A 25,177-nucleotide genomic window follows, 5' to 3' on the forward strand; every position below is an offset into this window, starting at 1 on the left:
GCCACCAGCTCCTTCCCCGCCGTGAGGCCCCATGAGCCTCCCTCCCTCCCGCCCGCCTTCCCTCAGGGCTACCCAGGGGCGGCAGACCTCGGCGGCAAAGACGGGCTCCTCAAGCGGGAGCCAGGGAGGGTCAGGAGGCGGGAGGAGGACGTGAGGGCCGAGCCCCACCGGTGACAGGTTCCCCCCACCCCGCCACAGCACCGCCCGGGCCCTCAGGCCGCCGGGGCTGCCACCGCGCCCGCCCGCTCCTCCTCCCGTCGCCCGTCCTCCTCCCGTCTCACGGAAGATTGGCGGGGGGGGGCGCTGCGGAGTCCGTCCTTCCAACTGGTTTGTCCCTCCGGCCGACCTGTAGCGCTTTCCCTTTCCCCCTCCATCATGGAAGGAGCGGCGGCCTCCTCCGAGGGCCTGCGCTATGCCGAATATGCCAGGGTCCCTACGGGCGCCGGCAAGGGCCAAGCCGAGCTGGACCGAGGGCTGGTGAGCGCGCCGGGGGCTTTCACACCCCCGCGGGGTAATGTGTGGGAGCAGCGGGGTCGGGGGATGGGGCTGCGGGGGGCGGGCGTTCTCCGTTTCCCCCGGGGGTGGGCAGGGAGGTCGGGGCGGTGGTGCCCGCGGGGAGAAGGCTTGTCCGTCTCCCCCCGGCCTCAGGCCCTGCGTGACCCTGGTGGAACTGCAGCGGTGTATATGGGAGCGCATCGGGCCCCTCCTAAAGCGCTGGGCTGCCTCAGCGTTCGCAGTCATGGGAATCATAGAATGGTTTGGGTTGGAAGGGACCTTAAAGATCATCTAGCTCCAACCCCCCTGGCATAGGCAGGGACACCTCCCACTAGACCAGGTTGCTCAAAGCCCCATCCAGCCTGGCCTTGAACACCTCCAGGGATGGGGCATTCGTAGCTTCTCTGGGCAATCTGTTCCAGTGCCTCACCACCCTCAAAGTGAAAAATTTCTTCCTGATACCTGATCTAAATCTGCCCTCTTCCAGTTTGAAACCATTCCCCCTTGTCCTATCACTACATGCCCTTGTAAAATGTCCCTCCCCATCTTTCCTGTAGGCCCCCTTTAGGTACTGGAAGGCAGCTATAAGGTCTCCACAGAGCCTCCTCTTCTTCAGGCTGAACAACCCCAACTCTCTCAGTCATGAGCAGACAAGGCCTAAAATGTGATTCCCCTGCTGTAAAGAGATGATACCTGTGAAATTTTCACATACTGTGTGAGCTTTATTACCGCAGACTGGAGCATCAATGGTTTCGTAGAGCTCCGTTTCAGAAGAGTAATTCTCACCTGAGCGTTCGTCATGTAGGAGAGGTTGGATGGGCCTGGAGCAGGGCAAAGTGCTGCACCGTGCTCTAGTGGGAAGGGTGCTGGAACTTTAACCCACTCCTTTGTTCTGCTCGCTTTGATTAGTTTGTGGGACGGTGAGTTCTCTTTGGAAAAAAGGTTGGGAAAAATACATAGATCGCTGCTTAAAGCACTGGATGGTGAAGATCTCACGGGTTTAAATTGGCTTTAAATATGTATTTGCCATACTTCATTGTGTGCATGCTGTTGGCTCTGCAACATTCCTTTTTCTTTCTTAAAAACAATACAGTTTTAAAAATTATAGTTTTCTAAGTTACTTACTCATTGTTACTACAGTCTAGGACTTTTGTTTTCTCCCCAGGAGAGTCTTTCTGTATATTTAACAACAAGCTGTGTTATCTTCAGTAGTTTACTCTGAAGCTTATGATTGTCACATCCACGTACTTTCCCCATGGAATGCCAGCAGGGAAATTCCTAGTGAATTTTGTGGAGTCTTTGAGTCTTCTTACCTATCTGGGATAAAAATTGCATCTGGGGTTAGTATGGCTTGTTTCGTTGGTGTAAATTGTTTTTTCACTGAGGTCCAGAGACTGTGGTAGGTTTTTAGAGGACTAGATTTTGTATTGCTGGAATTTTCTATCGAAATTTCTTCTTTAGCCAGGCCTTTCAGTAGAGAATGCAGTATTTTTCAGGGATATATACGTTGTAAGCTGTTATCATGTGGTTTGCAGTAGAAACTATTTCAGAGTTTCGCTAGATGGTATTGCGTAGAAATTTAGAAGAAAAAGCGGCAGTACTCATGCTTATTGAATTCCTGGCTAAGGAATTCAGAGGGAGGTCAAGATGCATATAATCAAATTCTAAAGTTTTGCCAGAGACAAATGGTGAGATCAAATGTAGTGCTGTGCATCTGTTCCTCTGATGTTGTACAGGGTTAATGAGGCTGTCTTGCCACAGTGGAAGGAAAGAGTAGTAGGAGAAGCAAAGTCTTAACAGCAGCATTCATCTCTCAGGACTGAAAGAGCTCTGTTCAATATCCTACATTGAATCTTGGTTGTGAGATGTCCTGGATGTTAGCTTACTCACTTGATCTTGGTCACTTTTACTCTTGTAGTTGTTTTACAAAAGCATTTGGAGTTTGTAGTGTCAGAAGAACAACAGTAGAAGCGTAAAGAGTCTGTTCTCAAAGATAACTGCAAGAGGACTTTGTTAATTAATACACACTCAAGTTTAATTTGAATGCCTTATGGTAATTCTTCTAATAGTGAATCTGTTGCTCAGGTACCCTTTCCTATGAAAAACTGTCAGAACTTTAGGCATAGTTTTATATACAAACCAAAAAAGTCGCTGTAAAATAAATGACACAAATTGACATGAGAATTGTGTGAGTATGGAAAACAGCATCCAGCTGAAATCACTTTTAATTCACTATTGGAAAATAAATTAAATTTCATAGGAAGGTAAGACTGGAAGGAAGATGTCAGATTATAAAATCAAATCTGTTGCAGATCGTTCATAATATCATCCTACTTCAAAATGTGTCTGGCTCCGTATAGAGTTAATTAAGTGGATTGCTCTGAAACGGTCTTCCAATAAGCTATAGTACCTACTCTTCTGAGGAAGAGAAGCCTTATTCTAGCTCCCATACCAAGCAATCACTTATTTCAGGTCAAGAATTTTTCTTTAAGGGAAAAAGTAGTTTCAGAAATATTTTTGTACATTTTGTTAATGTAGTTGTGTACCCTACTTCTTAGCAGCATACAGCACTTAAACCAATAAACCAAACTTTCCTAAAACAAAGTTTTTAGTTAAGCAAGCAATTTACACTTGTGTACTTACTTCATTGTAAGTATATACTTCCTATTTTACTGATCCATGATTAAGCATGGACTAATAACAAAATGCTATCCAACCCATCAGAACAAATGATTATTTTCTCTGTGCTTTTTGTTCCATTACACTGTAGCTTTCTGAGGCAAAAGACAGTAAAGCTCTTGCTATGTGTCTGAAAGTTAGTTATGAGAAGAGCAAAATATTTTCAATTTGACCAAGAAGGGTGTTTTCACTGATTGTGTTAAAAGAACCAGTGTATAAAACACAAATCCTATGCAAGCACCTATGTTTTAACATTCATAAAGGTGGTTCTTGTAGTGTGTGGTCAGATGTAATAGTGTTGCACTGAAATTTTAAAATCATGCATTTGAAATTATTTTTATATTTATAAGTTTAACTTTTCTATTTCATAGAAGGAGAAGCTGCAATGCTTGGAATTACAGAAGTCGTTACATGTTTTTTTCTGTATGATTAAGTTCACAGAGACTTGCAGAAGACTATCTCATTCTTCCCTGTTTCTTCTGCTAAAAAGTTAAAGCTACTGGAAAATGACATATTAAAGGATTAGGCCACAGATCTCTGTATGTTAACAGTATATGATTTATACCTTTAAATGTACTGCATGTTAATTAATATGTTTTATCCTCTTGTTTACCAAACACTTCGGTAAGTCAGGTCTTGCAGTTGCCTTTCAAATGTGTGTGTTTCCTTATACACGTTTCTGAAAAGAATTAAGAAAAAAATAATCAGGTTTTGCAGATTTAGCAAAACTTTTTCATTGTTTTCCGTATCTAAGAGGGTTTGTTACTGAAAAATGAACTACATAGTGAAATTAAAATACTGAGGTCAGCACAATAGCATAGGGTTGATGACTAACCTTTGGGAGCTGATTCACTGAATAAAGAAAGGGACAGATGTTACTTTTTAATCTTTTATTTCTTTATTTTTCCCGCCTGGATCTTAATCGAATGCTTTCATTTAAAACCTACATCTTAGAAATTTCTTAATGGAATTTTTTGGAGGGGGAGAAAGATCAAGTTTGTCATAATTGAAAGTCAGTAAATATTTATTAATTTTTTTTAGCCTTTATGAGTCTGAAAAAAATGCTTTTTCAAGCAACGGGAGCCAAAAATGTTTGTGGTGGTAGTTGTATTAGCATGCCATAAATGAACTATCCCTTCTTCAGTGATAGTGAGTTACTTTCATTTAATACTGACATGAAAGGAGTGCATTTAATTAAAACTTTGCACTTCACATTTCAAAACACTTGACAAACCTTGATTTATTCTTTTAAATAATCAACTGAGTTAAGTGAGCATGCAAAAGGAAACTGAGTCGAGCTGGACTTAAAGGACTTACTGGAAATTGCCACTAATTTTATGAGAGAGGCTGTGTCGGTAAAAGACAAACCATGCAATCTTTCTTACATTGCTAATAATCTTTCTTACCTGCTAATAATGCAAATAGGGTGAGTTATCATAAACTAATATTTCTCAGCTTTTCTGGTGGTTGTACCTCACTTCAAAACGTGGACAATCTTTCATGCCTCTCTGGCTTGAGCTTTCCATCACCTGTCTTCATATTCCTGTTGATGCTGTGTACTGCTCCTATTCTAGAGCTGCTGCCATGCTTCTTTTTTACCTGCTGTTTTCCGGACAGCACTAGCTTTTTACTAACTGCGAGTGCTTTCCACTGAGATTGAAATAATGCATCCCTGTGGACATGGCTGACTCTGTCAAAGGCCCTCCAGGGTCTCTACATTGTGTTCCCAGACTACCGTGCAAAACCACTTCAGCTATTTTGGCACTGAACTGGCAAAGAGTCCAGGTATTATTTATTAGTCTGGTCTCTGTGTTTGGCCTTACCTGTGATGAGTTGTCTGCTGCTAATGCCTTGTTGTAACCTGCATACCTTGTTGTAAACTGCTGACTTAAACCACCTTTTTGGTGGCAAAGCAAGTATAACTTAATTTTGACAAGCACAGGATAATAAATATTTTTTTTTTTTTTTGCCAGTGTGATCTATTTCACACATTGTTGAGCTCTTAATTGACTGTAACCACTTAGTAAAAGATTCTCGCTGTCACTCTGAAAGTCAAGGAAAGTCTGTATTGAATATAAATTCATGGTCATAAACCACAGAACAGAATAATATAGAATTTCTGTAGGGTTATGATATTTTCAGAAATGTGGCTTTTTCTGGTTAGTTCCTAAACAGAGGAATTAGAAGAATTTTTTAGAATGTTTTGAGTATTGGGAGCCTAGGAAAATGAATTTGTGAGAAGAAATTGAAGGAGTTTTAGTTTAGTGAGGAGATGAAAAGTAAGCTTCGCCATTTTATATCCTCTACCATTTAAGGTAACATACTTACATTTTTTCATGGTCTAAAGATGAAGGGAAATCTTGTGGAACTGAAAGGAACAACAGACATAAAACTACTATGTTATTTTTACATTCAGAAATGAATGCTAATATAGGGACTGAAACTACACTGAGATGAAAGAGTTAGGATATGAAAATAGGATAGAGGCAATTTTTTAAGGCCAAAACTCCCCCAGTCTTAACTTTGGAGCTCCATTTTCAGTATGTTTAGTGAGTTTCTTTTTTTTTTTTTTTTTTTCTACTAGAAACTTCTAGGTAACTGCAATATTATGTTATGCAGATAGTTGGAATCGCCCCATCCTGGTAGGTGGGAAGTAGGTATGTAATTACAACACATAGGATGTAGAAGCTAGATACAGAGGAATACAGCTTCTTCTAGGTGAGCTCAGAGCAGGCTACCACTTTTTCCACACTGAGCATGATACTACAGGCAGCAATCACAGCCACTTGCCTTCAGAGCCAAAGCCATAGGAGCCACTGGGCACGATGGCAATGCCTATGTCTTGCACCACATCCATTTGCTGAGAAATGTGTCAACCTGTGTTGGAGTCCTTACTAAGCCAGCTCTAGAAGACTTTAAAACCAGTATTTTTCAACTCTTCACCTACTCCCTCTCTGTCTAGAGATGAGATTGGATGCAATCAAAGACAGAGAATTTTAGCCCCTGGAATCTTAGTAGAAGAGGCAACATGGCTCCAAATCCAGTTGTTAGGACACTCACATTGAAATTTAGGCTTTAAGTCCTTCTGTTGGGCTTGATGGTAGAAAATGTATTAACCAGTTATTGAATAAAGGCAGACGTCAGTTATATATAGAAGAGTCAGTCTGGTGATAAAAGCATTTTCACTGTAGTTATGTTTTGTATTCAAGCTAAACAGGCCTAGTCTATTTTCTCATGTTTCCTGGGGGAAAGTTCAAGGCATTATTGGAACTATCATATGGTAAAACAGGTAGTGCCACAGATTATTTAATTTGTTTCAAAGATTACATGTAGGCTTTTTGGAAATGGAGAGATGCCCCCAATACTTGCAATCCTCATTACCCTTCTTGAATTCTGTAAACATGTGACAAGTCAGTCCCTTCTTCAAGGTTTACTACCTATCTTTCAGCAGCTTCTTGTTCAACATGGAGATATTTCTTAATGTCCATCTTGAGATGCCTGACTTTCTTCAAGCACTGTGGAGGAAAATACACAAAAGGAAAATTTGGGGGGTTTGAGTTAGCAAAAGGTAGGAGTTACCGTTGCCTGAAACAAGTGTTCAAGTCTTTTTGTGCATTTGGTTACAAGAGCCCAGTTAGACTTCAAATTACTTTTAGCCAATAATGAACACGGCCTGAAATATGTCAGAAGTCTGTCTGTTTACAACTATCTGTAGAGTCCAGCCAGTGGTTGACAGTAAATAATGAAAAGAGGTTACTGGGCTTTATGTCTTTATTGGGGCTTCCATGAGTCACAGTGTGAAAGATGGAAGACACTAACGCACCTTTGTGGCTGTAGCTGAGGGATGGGGCTGACTCCTTTGAAGGAGTGCCAGGAGTCAGTTGGGGTCAGGGCTCCTTCTTAGTTGTGTGAGCCTAAGCAAGATGTTTAAATTAATATTCCAATACCATTTTCAAGCAGTGTCATGATGAGACATTGTCTCATGATGATGAGATTCTTGGTGAAGGACTTAGCAAAGCAATATCAATGTCTTCTCTTTTTTTTTTTTTTCTCCTTTTTTTAGCTCTTCATGTTTTTGTAATAAACTGATACTTTCTGTTATGGCGTCATTTCAGACTGTGTTGAACGAGTCTGCACAAACAATTTTGGGTAATCCTGAGTAGTTGTCTACCTTGTGTTTTTATCATTAGATACTGTGAGCTGCTTTGTCAGTGTTTGTTCACTGATTTACTCATGGATAATTCCAAGTTAAACCTGATACGTTAACATGGGTTAATAGGACTGAACTATAAAATCTAGCGTAGCTGGTTAAATGCAGAACTTTCTTTTATCTTTCATATTAATTTTACATGAAATGTCCAAGCCAGACATCAGAAATACTCGTGGTTATAGTGAAAAGTGTGTATATTTCAAATTAGAATTTGCAGGTTGTTCTGATTCCTGTTTTTCTGCTCTAGGCCAGAACTATGATAGCAGTTGGACTTGGTGTTGCAACTGTTGCATTTGCAGGTAAGCTAAATTCCCAGCTGTGGAACTGCTGCTTTGTCAACTGCTGTCTTCAAAAGGGTTAATGGAGTTTTTATGAATTTAAATAGTGGAAAGTGGAACGGTCACTTGAGAGTGCTATGGAGACTTGTGTCCAGTTGTAGTTCCTGTCCCTTCAAAATCCTTGATGCCTCTCGATCCTTGATCCTCTTTTTGGAGAAACTAGTTTTATGGGCATTAGCTAAAAGATTCTGTCTGCTTTTTGTCTACAAAATGTAACCTGGAAAATTTTCTTTGTTTATTTACTAGCATATTGCAAGGTGAAGGCTCTTTAGTACAGAAGAGTGCAACAGAATCTTGGGATGTGAAGGTGATGCTTGACAAATTCAGCTAGAGAAAAATAGAAGTTGATAGTGACTACAGTGATTTATCATATTAAACTGTTCCCATAGTACATTGTTTTTTATCTGACCTCTTTGTATTTGGACTGTGTGTTCTTCTGAAAAATAGGTTCTAGTCTGAACATAGGTCATGGGCTTAACATGATTTACACTTTGGGTTACTCAGACTAGATAATGGTGGTCTGTTCTGGTTTTGAAATACACAAATTGGTTTCCATCATTTTCAATGTTTAAAAACAAACATGGTCAGCAATATGCAAATGCATACACCAAGAACAGATGCAGTAGAGTAACAAGTTGCACCAAACTTCAGCAGGTGTTTGGTGGGTACAGCTGTGTTGTTTTTTTGATTAGGAGAAGGAAAGATAATATCTTTGATGTACACCCATTAAGCAATTGGTTTATCTATGTGTTTGTACAAAGCAGAAGAGGAATGCTCTTAGAATTTCTTCTGCTGGTTGAGCTGAAGAATTAATGACAGCTAGCAAAGAAGCGGTAACAGAAAGCATTAAGAAAAGGAAAGGTAATATATTAGTACATCACATTCCAGCAGTGACACTAACAGTGGCTTTAACTTCTGTGTTAACATAGGCACAGTCTTAGATGACTAAAATAATCTATGGACATTGTATTTTAAGAATGAAAGCAAGATGCTATTTGGATGAAGCAGAGCCACATTTTATAAAACGTTTTTCCATTGTGTATAATAGTAAGTTACATTGCTAATGAATAACAGTTAGTGGAAACAATAATTGGGGAGAGGGGACTTAAAGGGAAAATGCTCCAGTGACATGGCACAAATCTTGATTCTGAAGTCGACAGACCTAATCAAGTTCCCTCTAGCCTTTCCTAGCTATAGACATTTACTGCCAGTGGGGTTGAATGGCTCTGAATGCCAGAAGATCCTCTCTTTGTAACAAAATTAAAAATGTAGTACTTACAAAATATGTGATTAAGCATACAACATCACAGCGAGAAACATGTAGTATATAGATTTCTTTTTTTGAAGACATAACCTTTGAACAGTATTTTATAAATAATGTATATCCAAAGCTAATGTTTCATACTGCCCTTTTTCTTAAAGTTCACAAGGCAGATATTTTCATTTATCATATTGAAATGCATTTAAATCTATTTATTTTGTGAGCAAACACAATGGATCTTTGCAGTCCATGACTGGGTTTTTAGATGAAGTGTATTAAATTCTCCTCAGAATTGCAGCAGTACCGTACAGCAAATAAATGAGACAAAAGATTAATAAGAAAGGATTTTTAATTTTTTATTTTTTTTTAACCAAAATTCCTTCTGATGTAAGCTGATGAACATAAATTGGAGATTTTTTTTTTTTTTTTCCTTTTAGTGAATGTTGGTTGTAATTTCATTTAACGTCAATCTTTTTCAGGTCGTTATGCTTTCCATCTTTGGAAACCATTGGAGCAGGCAATTACAGAGACAGCAAAGAGGATTTCAACTTCTGTAAGTTTAGAGGTTACTTTATGCTAAATTTATGATTTTATATTTCCAAGTATTCAGAAAGGAGACATTTTATGTTAAATATGGTAAGTGCCAGTTAGATTTTTTTTTTCCCCCCAGGATACTCCTTCCTGTGTATGTTCTGGTGTATTATCTGGTATATTTTAAATCCCTGTAGGTGAACCTATGTCAAAAGATGTTTGTGAGTTTGATAAACAGTTCTGATTTTTCCTGGTGATGTTCCATGTTTCAGAACTCTTTGCTAGTAAGTGTATGATAAATTGTTGAAGTGCACTGTGAAAAAAATAGCTAATTCCTAGAGATTACAAAGGGATGACATGCAGTTGCATTTCAAGAAGCTAAAAATGAAAGAACTTAGTCAGATACAGTGTTAAAAATCAGGAAGACAAATTGATAAACATCTAGGAAAGGTTGCCATAGAGATGGGGGAACTTATTTTCTTGTTCACGTGTTGTCTTTTTTTTTCTTCCCTGGCTAATTTGAACATTTAACCAAGTTTTTGTTCTTTGTTTTCCCCTACATATTTAAGAATACAATCATGAGATAAAAAATCGAGAGGTAGAGTGTTGTGAGAGGACTATATGTAGGGAATATTTGAGAGCATTTACTTTTTGCTTCAGTGGCTATACTGTCCTCTGGTAAATAAATAAACATGTTCCATTCTTGTTTGATTAAAGTAATTCCCAGTAAGGTAGATGACTGCTTGTGGCACTGCATTCTTTCAGATTTCATAGTCTGTGAACACTTATCCACAGTGGAAAGAATACAATTTTCCTCTGGATGCTGATGGGTGAAGGTGTTGAGGCAGTAGTTGCTGCAGATTATTATTTCCTGAAAAATATATTAATGGTAATTTTTTTTAAGCGATTATTAGCATTGTATCTATTTATGTGAGGCCAGTTGCAACACACAGCTTGTCTGTCTACTGCATATATAGTATATAGACAAGATGCTAGGGTCCAAATTAATTTGCCATCTGTACTTTGTGTTCATGTGCTGCAGGTGCAAGCTTGATCAATGCAAGCTTCCTGGGCAGGGAAAGACTTGAAACATGGGCTGTCCTCTTGGGGCTGGTCCACACTTGCTCTTTATTGAGATGTCTATCAGCCAGAAACGGTGTTCCTGGATCAGTTTTTGCTCTCTGTCCCTCTGTTGCATTGCTGTTGTGAGACCAACACCAATTTTATTTTTTTTCCAAAGTAATTTTTTTGAGATATTCCCATGTTGCCTGCCAAAACAGCAGAGGGGACTTTAGGTACTGTGAATTTAATTGCTTTCATATGCTGTGGATACAGTCTGACTTGCAGGCTTGGTTAGAAGGAGCTAGCAATAAAGACATGTGGTTTCAGAGCAGGGAGTGCTTCAATCTTCACCCTCCCTCCCCAACAGTTTTACTCTAGCATTTCTTCGTCTATCCATTTGTCGACACAGGCTAGAGAATCTAAATTCAGATATGCTCACATAGGAAAGCAGGCAGTGATTCTTTTTAACACATTGAAATATGACATGCTACTGCACAGAGAGGTGTCTGTTCCTAGGAAACTGTACCCCTCAGTACTGGTATACTAGCTGAGCCAAACTCATTATAGGCCTATCTCGTTTTTACCACAGTGACTTACAGAGTCCTGCGGAATTCATGAACAACCATAAAGAGCAACCCTGGAGCTTCTGTATTCTCAATGTTCCTAGTCTCTGGAGTTGCGTGCTCTGTCTGCTTTCACATCCTGCTTTACAGTCCAGCATTGTATGTGGATCTCCCGTAGAGTATCTCTCTCTTTTTATTCTATTTCTGAACTTGAAAATACAGGTTTTCAGTGTAACACGAGATCTGCTGAAGACAGTAAAAACCTCTCTCTTCTGGTTTGCCGTTGACTATATGTATTTGTCAGCTTTACATTTGTGAGGGTTACGATAATATTTTTCTTCTATATGCTGCTGCATATAATCTGTGGATTAGCACTTTCATCAAGTTTCTTTACACATATTACCCTCTAAACTATGCTGACAAAGGAAATCAAGCAGTTAGTACTTCTGCCTATGCTTATGGGAAAAAGCATCTCATGTGACGTTTAGTGCTGAGGGTTGGAGTTACTTTGGTGATTTCCTATGGTGTTTGGAGGTGCCTAACTTGGTCACTGTAATTTTTGGTGGTTACTCTAACTTTCTATAATCAAACCCTGTCCCTTATCACCTTCTTTTTTTGAAAGACTGTGAAGCAGCTGCCTATTTAAAAGCCAGCTTGTTCTCTCTGTAAGCCCCGATTCTTCCTCCCTCCATTTGCAGTTCTCCCCTCCCCACCCCCATTTGCAATAGAAATCACAATTCACGTTGGTTGCAGTCACTCAAGGTAATTCAGATACTGTTTATGCTTTCTTCCTGCTCACTAATAAATGACTTGGGTAAGGTCAAGTTGAGCAATTATGAAGCGATCATTTTAAATGCCTCCTTGCTGTATCTTGAATATTTGACACTTTCTGTTTACTTACCTAAATAAATAACATGTACAGTCAACAACTGCACTCATCTTTATTCAAAAATAGTAAGTAAAGACAAGTAAGTGTTATGTTTTATTCTGAATTTCTACCTCTCATTTAACTTCAACTTATGGCAGTTAAATATATATTTTTTAATATGAACTGAATATGCTGCTGTAATTTAGTCCTGAAGTTTTCTACCATCTCTTTTTTCAGTGGAGAAGGGCATAGAAGGAGACATTGTCATTTCTCCTCTATGACAAGTCATAATGCTCATTTCCAGAGAAACACTTTTTTAGTTTAAGCTTAGTTTTGTTACTGGTGTCACAAATGCCAGTGACACTGTTTTGTTTCTGTGTATAGTGACAAGAGTCTGTTAACAGTAGAAGGTGCATAGCACTAAGTAGCCATTTGGCTTTTCTTCCTCAGACAGACCTTAATGCTGTTAATTATATTAATATTTCCTTAAAATGTGAAATAAATAAAAAAGGAAATATTTCGATAGCGTTCATTACCTTTCTTTGTTGAATCAATGATATGGAAGTTTGAAAGACAGATAGAAGATATTGAAGATAGAAACAGCAATTCTAGGCAAAATGAACTGTCAAAATACACAAGTCCTACAATCCTGAAAATTCTGTGTTCCAAAAGAAAAGGGTGTCTTCTATAGCACTTCATTAGAGATTTTTTTGCACTGTGTTTCCCTTACTGGATCTGATTCTGCTCAGACTCATAGATTTCTGAATTGAGAGGTAAGGGTAGCGACCATCTCTCTTGTCCTTCACTGAAAATGAAAATTCTAGATAATAATGCAATTTGCAGTCCATTTTACACATTTTTTATCTAACTAAAGTTAAGGAAGTTTAAGTTGATCTTAGCAAATTTTAGGTTATAATATAACACGGCTTCTAAGCAGATAGTTATTGGATTTTTTTTTTTTCCTTCCAGTGTTTGTTACTTTTTCAGTGGAGGGCTGTATTGGTGGTGGAACAATACATAGAGTTTTCAGAAAAATTCACTACTTCTTATAATATGATACATGGTCTCAGTTATGGCGTTTTGAATATCTCTTACCTGGCATGGAAACAGTGATTATGCTTTTCCTGTGCTATGCCAGTAAAAGTATCTTGAAGATGTCACGGGCCAAATGGATTGATTTTTCTTGGCTGACTGCTTTTGTGAAAATTTGCAAGAGTTAAATAGACATTTGCAGGGAAAGTCCAGCCATTTTCCATTCTCCCCCCACCCCAAACCTACTAACAGCATTTGTTCAGGAAGCAGAATTGGCTTACATAAGTTGCTAAACAGTAACAATAGGCAAGGAAATGAAGTAAATTAAATGATAGCCCCGTTCCGTCCCCCAAATAGTACGAAGAAATGGAGAGCTCATTTTGTTGATTTTTTTCAATACAAAATTTGTTTGGAATAGCTGGGGTTAATAAATAACTAAGTGTCTAGAACTGCCCGCTCATTGAGGGGTTCTCATAAAAGAAAAATATCTTGAGTATTGTTTCATTCATTGCAGCCGTTACTTAGAATTTAGAGCTGGGAAAAAAAGATTGCTTTAATTTGAATAGCCTGGAAAAGTTGTTTCATTAGGGAACTAGAAATTTGCCAAGATGTTTCCTAAAATGAAGACTCAATGTTTCTTCCCCTTACTCTAACCAATGGTAAAAATGGCTTTTATGTCTAATTTCCCTTTGCTTTAAATTCTGTTTAGGATCAAGATCTTAATTTAAGAGTTGACTATTCTTGCTATTCATGCTTTGCTTCTGAGAAGAAAATGTTTTTTTTCTTGATGACCAATTCAACAAACTGTTTTTGCTTCTGTGCCAAAGGATACAGACAACAGAATTTCTTTTTTCATTCCTCTTGGAAGTGAACCGAATCAAGGCTTCCCGAGGTTAGAACAGTGTCAAGGAAGTAGGCTTTAAAAACATGAAAAAGTATTTCTGAATTTAAGCCTACAGCCATCCCTTCCTATTCTCTTATTTCAAGGAGTATTTTAGGTGAAATCCACCAAGAAAAGAGTTGAGCTGTGTTAGAGATAATTCAAATATTGCTGTTCTCTACATGAATAGTGAACCAGTATCCTCCTGTATTAGAGCTGTATGCTAGAGTTGAAGGGCAGAGAAGAATTAACCTTTTTAGGACTTTGTCTGTGCCTAAGCTGCTTTGGGAGAAGTTCTGGAAAATCTTTCAGAAGACATCAAAGCGCTCTTCTCTCCTGGCTGTAGTAATTGTTTGGCATCATTGCAAATTTCTGTGCAGTTCTGCCTCCTCAAGGGTGTTATCTGGTAGCCATTAAATTATTAGCATAATTTCCTCTTGCAGGACTGGAGAAGCCCTGTGCGTTCCCTTAGTCTTACATACTCTGACCTCTAATGTCGGCGAGCTCTATTACCGACCTGCTTTGTGTCACCCTGGAGCTCTAGCAACAGTTCCACAACAGATTTTTGTTGTAGGCAGGACACATTGGCAGTTACTTCAGCTTTGATACACAAAATAACCACTGCTGTAACACTACCAGGTATGGTTTGGGGTGGGAAGAAGAAAGATAAAATTAGTTTCAGATCATAGCAACAGACCAAAAAATCTTTTCTGTGGTTGTTCATGGTAGCAATAGGTGAAGTATTTCTGAACCACGCTTTTGGGTGAACGTTGCTCCTAAGCTTAATTAAAGGCTTTGCTTAGATATCATAGACAGAGCCCTTTAAATGTTTCAATGCTTTTGAAATTACATAAGAGAGAGTTTGTGTAAACATAAGGCAAAATTCTCACTGAATATGAATGGATATATTTAGCGAGAAAAGTGTTTTATTAAGGGCCAGACACATTTTTACATGAGGGTAAAAGGAACACTTAAAAATAATTTCAGCTCTCAGGCCAGACTTCCCTTTGATAGCAACAAAAGAAGCTTTTTCTCTCCAGTTGATAGGTTTTGCACTGAGGAAAAAACTTCAGTCTTGTTGAGTGATTTCTGTGTGCCACTTCCCAAAGGCAGCATGTCTTGGAGCTACATCTGCTGCCTCTGGGACTTGCGCAGCTTAGACTATTATTTGCGTAGCGATGTGCTATTCCTTAATTCTTCTCATAGACACATTTACATTGAGAAGATCGCTACTAGCCATCAGTGGTGGTTCAGTAACTTTTTTCTTTTTTAATTTAAAATATGTTTATGGTTGACAAATATACTTTCAACCCATTCCCTATGATAATTAATTGTTGTAATGATTTACTATCATCTCCATCTTTTTAATGTTCTTTTCCCACTTGTGTTTTTTCTCCCCTTCTTAAAACAGTGGCTAAAGTCTCACATGCCAATGAGTTTAAAAAACCTAACACCAGATCCTGTATCTAATCATCATCAGTGTCTCGGGAAGGATGTAAAGGCAAAAGTTGGTTAGGATTTCCCTGTTTACTCTGCTACTTTCCAGTGTTCTCCAGCTCAGTGCTTTCCTGAATTAGAGGTTGTGGCTTTATGCTAATCCGTTTATTTTTCTTTTTGTTTATTTTTCAGTGTTCTTTCAAAGAACTCTTGTTACACCTTGTAAAGTAGCATTCCTTCATGTGAAAAAACATACTGAGTCTTCATCTGTATATTACATTTATCTGTTCATATCCTTTTATTGTTGTTTTTACCTACTGTCTTTGTAGAAATATCTGGACTTCAGAGTGATTGTCCATAATTCATAGGATGCCAAAACATTTTGACTCTTGCCATTTTCCATTGGGCTGGTACCAAAGCTGTTCTAAACAAGTTTCCCCCTTTCCCGCCCCTGCCCTCCCCAACACACACACTGTACCACTTTATGCTAGTATGTACTTTGATTCTGGGCTCTTTTGCCTGAAGGCAGGATTTTAATCGTTGGAGCTATTAATATCTCTTATTAGCGGTAGAAGATTGTAAAAACATGGATAGTTATTTTTAAGTCGTTTTTTTGTATGTGTTAACACTCAGGAGAAGTCCTTTCATAGTATCTGGTTTGTAGTCATTCCATGCCTTAGAAATAAATTATAGATGAATGTAATGCTCTGAATGAGGTCATAGAAATACGATTTAGGTCCTGGCACCTTGTACATGAAACTAATTATTGCTTGTTATCCCTTTCTTCTTTTTAGAGTCTTTCATCGTACTATAGGGGGGGATTTGAGCAGAAAATGAGTAGGCGAGAAGCTGGTCTTATTTTAGGTGTAAGGTAGGTGTGTTACATTAGTATGCTTTTGTTTGGTAAGTATTGAATGAAAAAAATGCATGTTGTGAGAATGTGGAATACCCTTGCCAAAATTGTAACTTTTTTCTAAAAGACTTCTAATGGCTTATAAACCATTCTAATATTCTGCTTAAACTAAAAAGCAAACAGTAAAATGCTAATAAAACACACGACTTGTGTTTGGCTTGAAGGCACGGTAACATATCGCAGTGGAGAATTGGTGCTCTAGAAATAATCAGAATAGCACAAACTGTGCTAATTAGTGCGCTCACATGGCCTGGTCTCCAAAAAACCCCTTGAGATAAGTAATAGTGTAGGTTATATTAATAAATGAGGAAAATAAATCAATTTTGCTTATTTTTTCCATGTCAGTAATATTATTTTTTTCTTTCTCCACTCCGATTTGTTTGGATTTAAAAAATTGCGGCATATTCCAAACAAAAATACTTAGTGAGACTTGTCATTTAGAGTAGGTATGGGAAATAATTTCCACGCTGAATATACAACGGATTTTTCCTGTGGATTTATTCAAAAACATTTGGATGGCCAATGGTAGCACACACCTTTAGTGTTTTCTGTAAAGCAGACAGTGAGTTTGAGGGCTTTGCAGATGAGAGGAGCAGATCTCACCTTAGGTAGTATAATTCTTATTTATGGTTTAGATCAGTTCTGAATTTTAAGGTTAAAAACAAACAAACAAACAAACAAAAAAAAAACCCAAGAGATAAGGAGGATGGTTTTATTATCCCCAGAAAAAATTATTTCAAATGATGAAAACTAGGACTTAAAATCCTGTTCAGTGTGCTATTTGTGTTTACTTCTAACATAATGGAAATCATGCAGATTTAGTATTGATTTTAAGACATAGTAAAATAAAACACTACATTTATGTGAAATATTTCATGCTTGCACACTGAAAAAGAGATTTATAGGAATGGTTTTCAGAAATATTTCCTTTGGCCTTTCAGTTTGATAATGTATTAACATTTTCACTTTATAAGGGCAAATTGAGTGGTATTCCAGAATAGCACACTGCAGCTTATTAAAGCGTGTTTACAGTGGCAATACCTAGCCTGAACACTGCTCATGTAGATGTCTGAAGTTTCATCACATCTGAAATCAGCCCCCTTTAATTTTTAATTTTAGTAGCTTGAGTCTGCACTCAGAACAGTGACACTGCTTGTGTTTGGACAGAGTCTTGCAAATATCAAGACTTAATCAGGTTTGAGGAAAGATCTTAATGTTTAAAGGATCAAGCCTTTAATTGTGTAGAAGCATGGCTAACATCTTTATAGGAAATTTTCACATTGTTTAAACATACTTTTCTAGACCAGTTTTAACTCACTGCTTACTGTATTTTATATATATAGGTATATAAATGCTACCAAAAAAAAAAAAGTGAGTTGTAAAGTAGAATGCCAGGTTATGCACAAATGCACAAACTAGATCTGTCTAGACCCAGATCTTATTATTGTAATACTTGTCCTCTGTGTCATTACTTCCAAGTCATATTAAATTCTGAGGCAAAGCCTTTCTTCATTATTTCAAGTGCTGAATGTCCCATTACACATTCCAAATGTTATTCTTTAATAACCATCTTGTAAGATTGCAGGGGTTTTGGTAGAAATGTGCATGTGCATTGTTTGTATTTAAACTATGTAAAAGGTATCCAAAGCTACAAAGTACTGTATTGGAAATATTGACAAATTTTAAGTTTTATTATTCTTGCATTAGTTGTTATGAAGCAGCACTGATTACTGAAATTCAGTATAAAAATAGCAATAATATTAAAAACTTGTGTAGCCTGTCGAAGGAACCGCTGATGGGAGAGGTGGGGGAATGTCTGAGATGACATGGGAGATGAAAATGTTAGGAGTGTTTTCCTTACATTGGACAAAACAGATGCTCACAAAATACAGCTGTCCTAAGTGTAATGATTTACAGCTATTAAATCCCTAATGCTGAACTTCTGAAGTTGGAAAATATGTCTGAAAATCCTAAGACAAAATTAATAAAAATGAATAAAATGTTCTGTATTGTACCATATCTTCCATGAAACTTTTTTCTTTCATAGGAAATATGTAATTATTTGTTAATGTACAATACATATACACATTAGTGAAAAATGTTTAAATCATTATTCTTAAAACATAAATGACATAACAAGAATATTAGGCTATTACATTAAAAAACATATCGTACACTGTAGGAGTGTACAAACACAAATGTATTTAAGGTTTAATCATTGTGGGTTTGGGTTTGGGTTTATTTATTTATTTATTTTATTTTATTTTTAAAAATTGCTTACTGCACAGATGCGTCTTATAAGACCATTCAGGTTGGCAGGGACTGCAAGAGGTCTCTAGTCGCACCTGCTGCTAAAAGCAGGACCACCTATGGGGTCAGAGCAGGTTGCTCAGGACCTTATCCAGTGGGTCTTGAAACACTCCCAAGGATTGAGAATCCACATCCTCTGTGTCACTGCTGGACTGTCTGTGGGGTGAAAATCGTATTATGCCCAGCCCACACCTCTCATTCAATATGTGCCCGTTTTCTCTCAATCTCCCACCATGCATGACTGTGAAGAGCCTGGACTCATATTCTTTATGACCTCCCTGTAGATGCCGAGGGTCTGTTGTGATGTCCCCTGGCAGCATGCTCTTCTTCAGGGTGGCCAAGCCCTGCTGCTTCAGCCTCTCCTCAGAGGGTGAGTGCTCCAGCCCCCAACCATTGTGGTGGCCTTTGCTGGACCTGCTGTGCTTGGCCAGTGTCATTCCCATGCAGAGGTCCCCAAACTGGATGCAGCAGCTAGATGTGGTTGGCCGAGTAGGAAAGAATAGCTGCTTCTGTTGACCTAGTGACCACGCTCCTGTTCACACAGCCCACGAGGCTGTTGTCTTTCTCTGCTGCCAGGGCACGCTGATGGCTCTTGTTCTCGCTGTGCTCTGGGTCCCTTTCAGCAGAGCCACCCCCCAGCCCCGCATTCCGCAGCCGGCAGTGCTGCGAGGGGCTCTTCCTTCCCAGGCACCGGGCTCTGCTTCTGTCCTTGCTGAATTTCAGGAAGGGTCCCTGTGAGCCTCTCCAGGTCCCCCTGAATGTCAGCCCTAACCTCCACCGTGCTTACTGGTCCCACCAAGGTGATAGAATTTTCAGTCAGAGTAGAGTCAATGATGTTGGAAGCTAGCATGATGTTGTTGTAACCTGTGATGCCGTACTAGTTAAGTGAAAATGTGATTTTGACATTAAAGGTTTTTTTTTTATAGCAATTAAGAGTCTTTAGAGATCGCTGTGGGATAAGCAATATCTCATAAACTAAGCAAATTTGATGTAAACCACCTTCTTCACAGTTGCTTCTTGGAGCAGAACTGCATGATTTTCCATAGTATGCAACTGGAACTTTTCCACAGTTATGCTTTGGCCATCTAAGTTTCTAAATGTGGTATATCAACTTTCCTTTTTTATTATTAAACAAGAGCTTTACAGTCAAAATATAGATTCTTGTTATTTTTAGCTGTCTGATAACAAATTGTTCCATTTTTGTATTTATATAGTTAAAGGCCTTTCACCCTCTGTTTAATTCTTACTTTCTGGGTTACTTCCTGTTCCACTGAAGTATTCTTTTCTGCTCTAGTTCTATGAATTATTTTTGCAACATACCCTAATTTCCCTGTGACAGAATAATAATTAGAGGTTGTTTACCTTGGGAATGTAGTTAGGCTGATACCTTGCATTCAGACTGTATCCACAAAAAGATTAATTAATTGAATCATCACTGATTAAGAAGTCACCTGAAGTGGAAAACACTGCTTCATTTCTGCATGCTAACAAATTATGAAAAACTAAACCATTCAAACTGTCCTTTTGCATATGATAGCCTTACTGTGTTGGCATACTGCATCCATAAGTGGTTATTTGTCTGGTAAGGTACATATTTAATTTAGGCTAAGTACATATTTTATGTATCTGTCATTGAAGGAAACAACATTATGTAGCACTTGTAAATCAGCATGTCCCTGAATGTAACACATTGTACAGCTTTGCAAAAATAACAAATACAGGGTTTTTTCATGCCCCAGCAGAAAGAATTACTTATAGCAGCTATAAAAATATTTACAGTAGAACAAAATGTAATAATATTAAACATCTGTTGTTTTCTCACAGTCATATAAATACTTATTTTCTAGGAAGAAAAAATGTGTTTTCTGCATTTAATGATAAGAATAACTAGCTAGATACACCCTAGAGCTGCTGTGTTTTTTCCTTTTTTTTTTCCCCCCAAATTATTTATTTTAAATGAGTGGATGTATTGTGTTTTTTTTAAAAAAAAAAAAACAAACTGAAAGATATTTATATGTCTCAAATACACAGGCGTTTTAAAATGTTCTTCTCAGTGTGTCTGATGTGCCTTTGTTATTGTTACTTCCTCAGAGATGCAGTTTTATTTTTTCTCCACAAGATGGTGAAAATCTCAAGTTTTAATTATTTTTGAAGCCAGTATAAACTGTCTAATTTATAACCTGAGTGCAGTGGCATTTATGGTAAGCACTTCAATTTATTTTTGCAGTCCATCTGCTGGCAAGGCCAAAATCAGAACAGCCCATAGAAGAATCATGATTTTGAATCATCCTGATAAAGGTAAATAATTCTTAATTTTCTTAACCAAAGCTATAAAGGAAGAAGCTTAAATGTGATCCTTTAAGTTTAATAATTGTATAAATAACCACACTGAGTGCCGATGTTTGTTGTTTATTTATAGACTTGAGCTTCTGTGTGTATCTTCTCTCAGATAAACTAGGCTTTATGAACCATGTGAAGTTTGTTTTCTAGACTTGCACTGCTTCAGTTAAAACTACGAGCTCAGGGACCAGTGTTCCACACTTTAAAAAAACTTAGTCAAAAATAAGAAAAAATCAGCTATAACATTTTTACATTAAACTGACATTCCTGTTTTGAACTGAGATGGACCAGTCACGTGTATGAAAGTAACTTTCTGTGGGGAAATGTTCTGCAGTCACTAGGTACATCATTGATGAATTTCAGACTTCCTGGAGTTCACTTGGAAAAATGTAAAGCTGGGCACTGTTGCTTTACTGGCCAGGTTTTTAATGTAAATTTATCTTACAGAAAGGCTATTATTATAACTTTAACTACACTACAGCTGGTTGAGAAAGAAAGCCCATATGTTCATTGCTGTTTCTACTTTAAAATAACAGATGGTGAAGAGTTGCGCTGTATTTCAGAAGTCAAAAGGGGAAATCGGAGCGTTTTTATATCTTTTTGACAGAATTACAGGGCTCCCTGCCAGCACCCCGTTTTAAGAAAATGAAAAAATAACTGTGACCACTGGCCATGGCAAGTGTTTAGTCAATGCTTTTCTTTGCTGCCTTCACCCCTCAGTTTAATTCTAAAGTTGTCCTGCTTATTCGATTTCATGCTTTCATTTTTTTACACTTTTAATAATGTATAAGCTGCACAGACATATAGAAGAAATGGTATTCTGCATTTCTAATATATTATGATGGTCAGAGGCCTCTTAACCACTAGAGTACCTATTAGGTCAACATTTTTTGATAATGAAATTCTAAGTTTATTGTAGCAGTACTTAGAGACATGAGCCAGAAACATGAATCTCCGTGTGGATGTTGAGTAGACCTAAAGAGGCAGTTCCCGTTATGAAGATCGTACATTTTAATGACCCGCTCTTGCAGCGGTAATGCACCTGCAGCTGGGCACAGCGTAGGTTTGGATGGATGTAGTGATCCCTCCTGTGTGCTATTAAGATGGAGCATTTTCTCAGTAGGAACACACGTTGGAAGGGATTTGTGCCTCTGTGCTGCTCCTGCATCTGGCATGGCCTTAGAAAAAAAAACATCTTGTGTAATGTCTTAAGCTGCAGAGCTAGGGCCTGGAGTAATCTTGAACACGTGGCATCACAGAGAGACTTGTTTGCTTATGTATCTATCTTGATTTCTTCTGGCTGTGGGTAGCACAGATGTGGTTTTAAAAATAATACTCAACATTAGAATGTTATGTTAAAATAATGTTTTACCAGCTGGAGTTGATAGAAGAAAGGCAATAATTACAGATTTTAAAGTTACATATGTTATCTGAGATCCAAAATGTCGAAGAGAGAGTTAGTAGAAATAAATAAATAAGAAATATATAGAAGTTTGCATAATAACTTCCCCAGTGAGCACTGCTAAAATGGTTGCTTATTAACCTTTACAGTTCACTTTTAAAGTGTTTATTGTATTGATACATTGTGTGTTAATTTATCGGTTACTAATTTTATGAAAGAATGTTTGCTCACAGAAAAAGAGGAAGAGAGAAGCCTTTTGGACTTGCCCTAATTATAAACAAACACTTAGGCAATCATGAGATTGAATTTTCTCTCATTGGAGGGCTACAAAATTAATATGGCACTTAAGGATGTAAATGTAGTGAAAACACTTCCAGTAGATTTGAATTTACTTTAAGATCTTGCACTCTAGACAGGTAGAAAATCAATGCACATTTAAAAATTACTTGAGATGCATTGTTTATTGCAGTTTGTAGTCTTGTTTGATCCTCTTGTCTACTCTTCAAAAGAAGCAATGCTCAATGTAGTAAATCCTATTCCTGGCTAAAAGCCCAAATGGTTTTTAAAAAATAAAAAAATAAATTCGTTTTTCCAGTAGCCAATTCTTTACCCTTCCCTGCCCTGCCTCACTTTCCCCCGGTGTGTCTTACCTATTAAGGCTACATTCAAACAAAACCAAAACATGAAAGAGACAACTCCGTTACTTTTCCCAGTTGTTTTATTACACCATGAAATGACTTAATAATGATTTGGATACCTGCAGGAATGTCCTAAAGAAATCTTTAAACAAGCCTAGCCATGTGTGTCTACTACTAGTTCTGCGTGTTTCTTCTATCATTATCTTTTCCGATAAACTGAATAGAATCGAATGAATAAAACGATGAATGAAAAATTATGATTGAACAGATGCTTTGGAAAAGCTTATTCAGTGCACAGTACTGCTGGAATCATATTTTCATGTAAAAATATAGGTGTATTAGAGTAAGTGGCAAGTTACTGATACAGACCTTGTAATGTTGTTTTTGGTGTCTAGGCAGATGGTTGGCACTCAAGGGGAGAGTAAAAAAAAAAAAAACAAACACAAAAAGACCGCTGAACTGTAATCAGATTGTTAGATGGAGCGTAAAGCAATGACAGTGTTCAGGACTAGAAGTTAGAAGGCGTACCATGTTTAAATAGCTTTAATGTGATGGTTTCTGGCTGGTAATTCCAGGCATCTAGCACAGGAGAGGCTTGGGGTGTCTGTGTGCATGTGCATGCACTTCACGACTCTTTGTCAAAATTCTTTATAAAATTTTACCTCTTAGTTTTTGAGGTGGGTGGAAGTAATAGCTGTTAGCTTTGGATGAATGTTCAAGACAGCTGACCTTGCATACGTTTGCAGCAACATTGTACTGCAAGTCTAAATCACACTGATGTAAAGTGATTTAAAGTGAGTTCAGTCTTCTCTCTGAGACAAGTTATTCAGCATTATTCTTCAGTGACTTTGGTTTTGATTACATTTCTCATCTTTCCCTATCAATTAGTTTACTTCATATCAATGTCAGTTTTTAAGCAGTTGTATGAAAAGGTTCTATTTAGGAAGGAGTGGCTAATAAAATTGAGTAATAAGGGGATCCTGCAAATGAAGTAGTTGAGTACTTAATACTGATGTGTAAATGGTATTCCTTTCCCGTTTTTCTTCTCAGGTGGATCACCTTACTTAGCAACAAAAATAAATGAAGCAAAGGACTTGTTGGAATCCGCTGCCAAAAATTGAAATATGAAGCCTTGGGTCATAAGAGATTCAGCAGATGCATTGTGCAACAGCTTTCATATCTACTTGCTCTGCACAGTTTCTTAACACTGTGTTGATTGATCCTATTTATTGCCATAATTAAAAGTTTAAGAGTATTTAAAAGCGAACTGAAATCTTTTACAGTTATGTAAAATTATGTACAGTTATGCTCCTGTGAGGAGCAGTGAGTTGGCCTTGATGATCCTTATAGGTCCCTTCCAACTCGAGATATTCTATGATTCTGTGTATCAGTTTTAATGTATTTTTACTAAATTATGATCCGTTACAAGCTTTGAAAATGTTCTCCTACTGTCTGTGGTTTTTTTTTTCAGAAGCAGTTGCTTCTTTCATTAAACTTTTGGAGCTTTTTAAAATTTAAAAAATAGTCTTAAATGCTGAGGTTTTTTCTTCATGGATGAAGACTTGACCCTTGCCAGAAAATCTGTTACAATGGATTGAGTCACAGGAAGTATGTCAGACTCCGTATGGCAAGTTTTTAGCATAACATTATGCTTGAATCTGTTCATTTGTGAAATAGTAGTGTTTATTCACGAGTGCAGTTTGAGAGGTGCAACTCAGAACAAAATGACTAACAGGACTACAGACTGCAGTTTCCATTAGCTGTATCTATGGGGCTTGGAGATAAGAAGGAAGAGTCTTGGTTTTGGTTAGTTCTTTTGCATATTAAAAGTGCTCTGAAATTGTCAAATAATTATTTGGACGTGCTTTTACTCCAAGTCACAGATTACATTTACTTTGTAGCAGCTGGAGTGGTGCAGGGGTTATCATAGCAGTGGAATGGAAGAAGGTAGGTCCACGTGGCATGGACTTCAGATGGATTTTATTGGCGGTGGTTGTCTAGGTCAATCCAGGCATGTCAGCCTGGTGTAGGACTGATATAGCAGGGAACAAATACGACTGTATCCCTGATGATAGTCGCTTTGCTTATGGCTCTGGGTGGACTTACTGGCTTAGTTCTCCAGTAATTCTTACAACTCTGCATTATACTTCATTTTCCTAAGTATCATACCTCCTTATGTAGCACCCAAGCCAGCCTAGAGCCAGCTTCAGGGAATGCT

At 37.9% G+C, this 25,177-nt stretch overlaps 1 protein-coding gene across 2 annotated transcripts; it reads left to right on the plus strand.

Annotated features, from left to right (window-relative positions):
- Positions 1 to 342: 342 nt before the first annotated feature.
- DNAJC15 (DnaJ heat shock protein family (Hsp40) member C15) lies at positions 343 to 24,226 on the plus strand. 2 transcript variants are annotated; one of them, XM_082489305.1, is made up of 6 exons: positions 343 to 477; positions 7,632 to 7,683; positions 9,463 to 9,536; positions 16,151 to 16,227; positions 20,807 to 20,877; positions 24,010 to 24,226. In XM_082489305.1, exons 1-6 carry the CDS (start codon positions 376 to 378, stop codon positions 24,078 to 24,080), a joined length of 447 nt encoding a protein of 148 aa, XP_082345431.1. In that variant the 5' UTR covers positions 343 to 375; the 3' UTR covers positions 24,081 to 24,226. The 2 variants fall into 2 exon arrangements, with proteins under 2 accessions (XP_082345431.1, XP_082345432.1); XM_082489306.1 differs by having other exon boundaries at positions 448 to 511.
- The last annotated feature ends 951 nt before the right edge of the window (positions 24,227 to 25,177 follow it).

This window comes from Vanellus vanellus, assembly GCF_965231255.1.
Source record: "Vanellus vanellus genome assembly, chromosome: 1".
Taxonomy (NCBI): Eukaryota; Metazoa; Chordata; class Aves; order Charadriiformes; family Charadriidae; genus Vanellus; species Vanellus vanellus.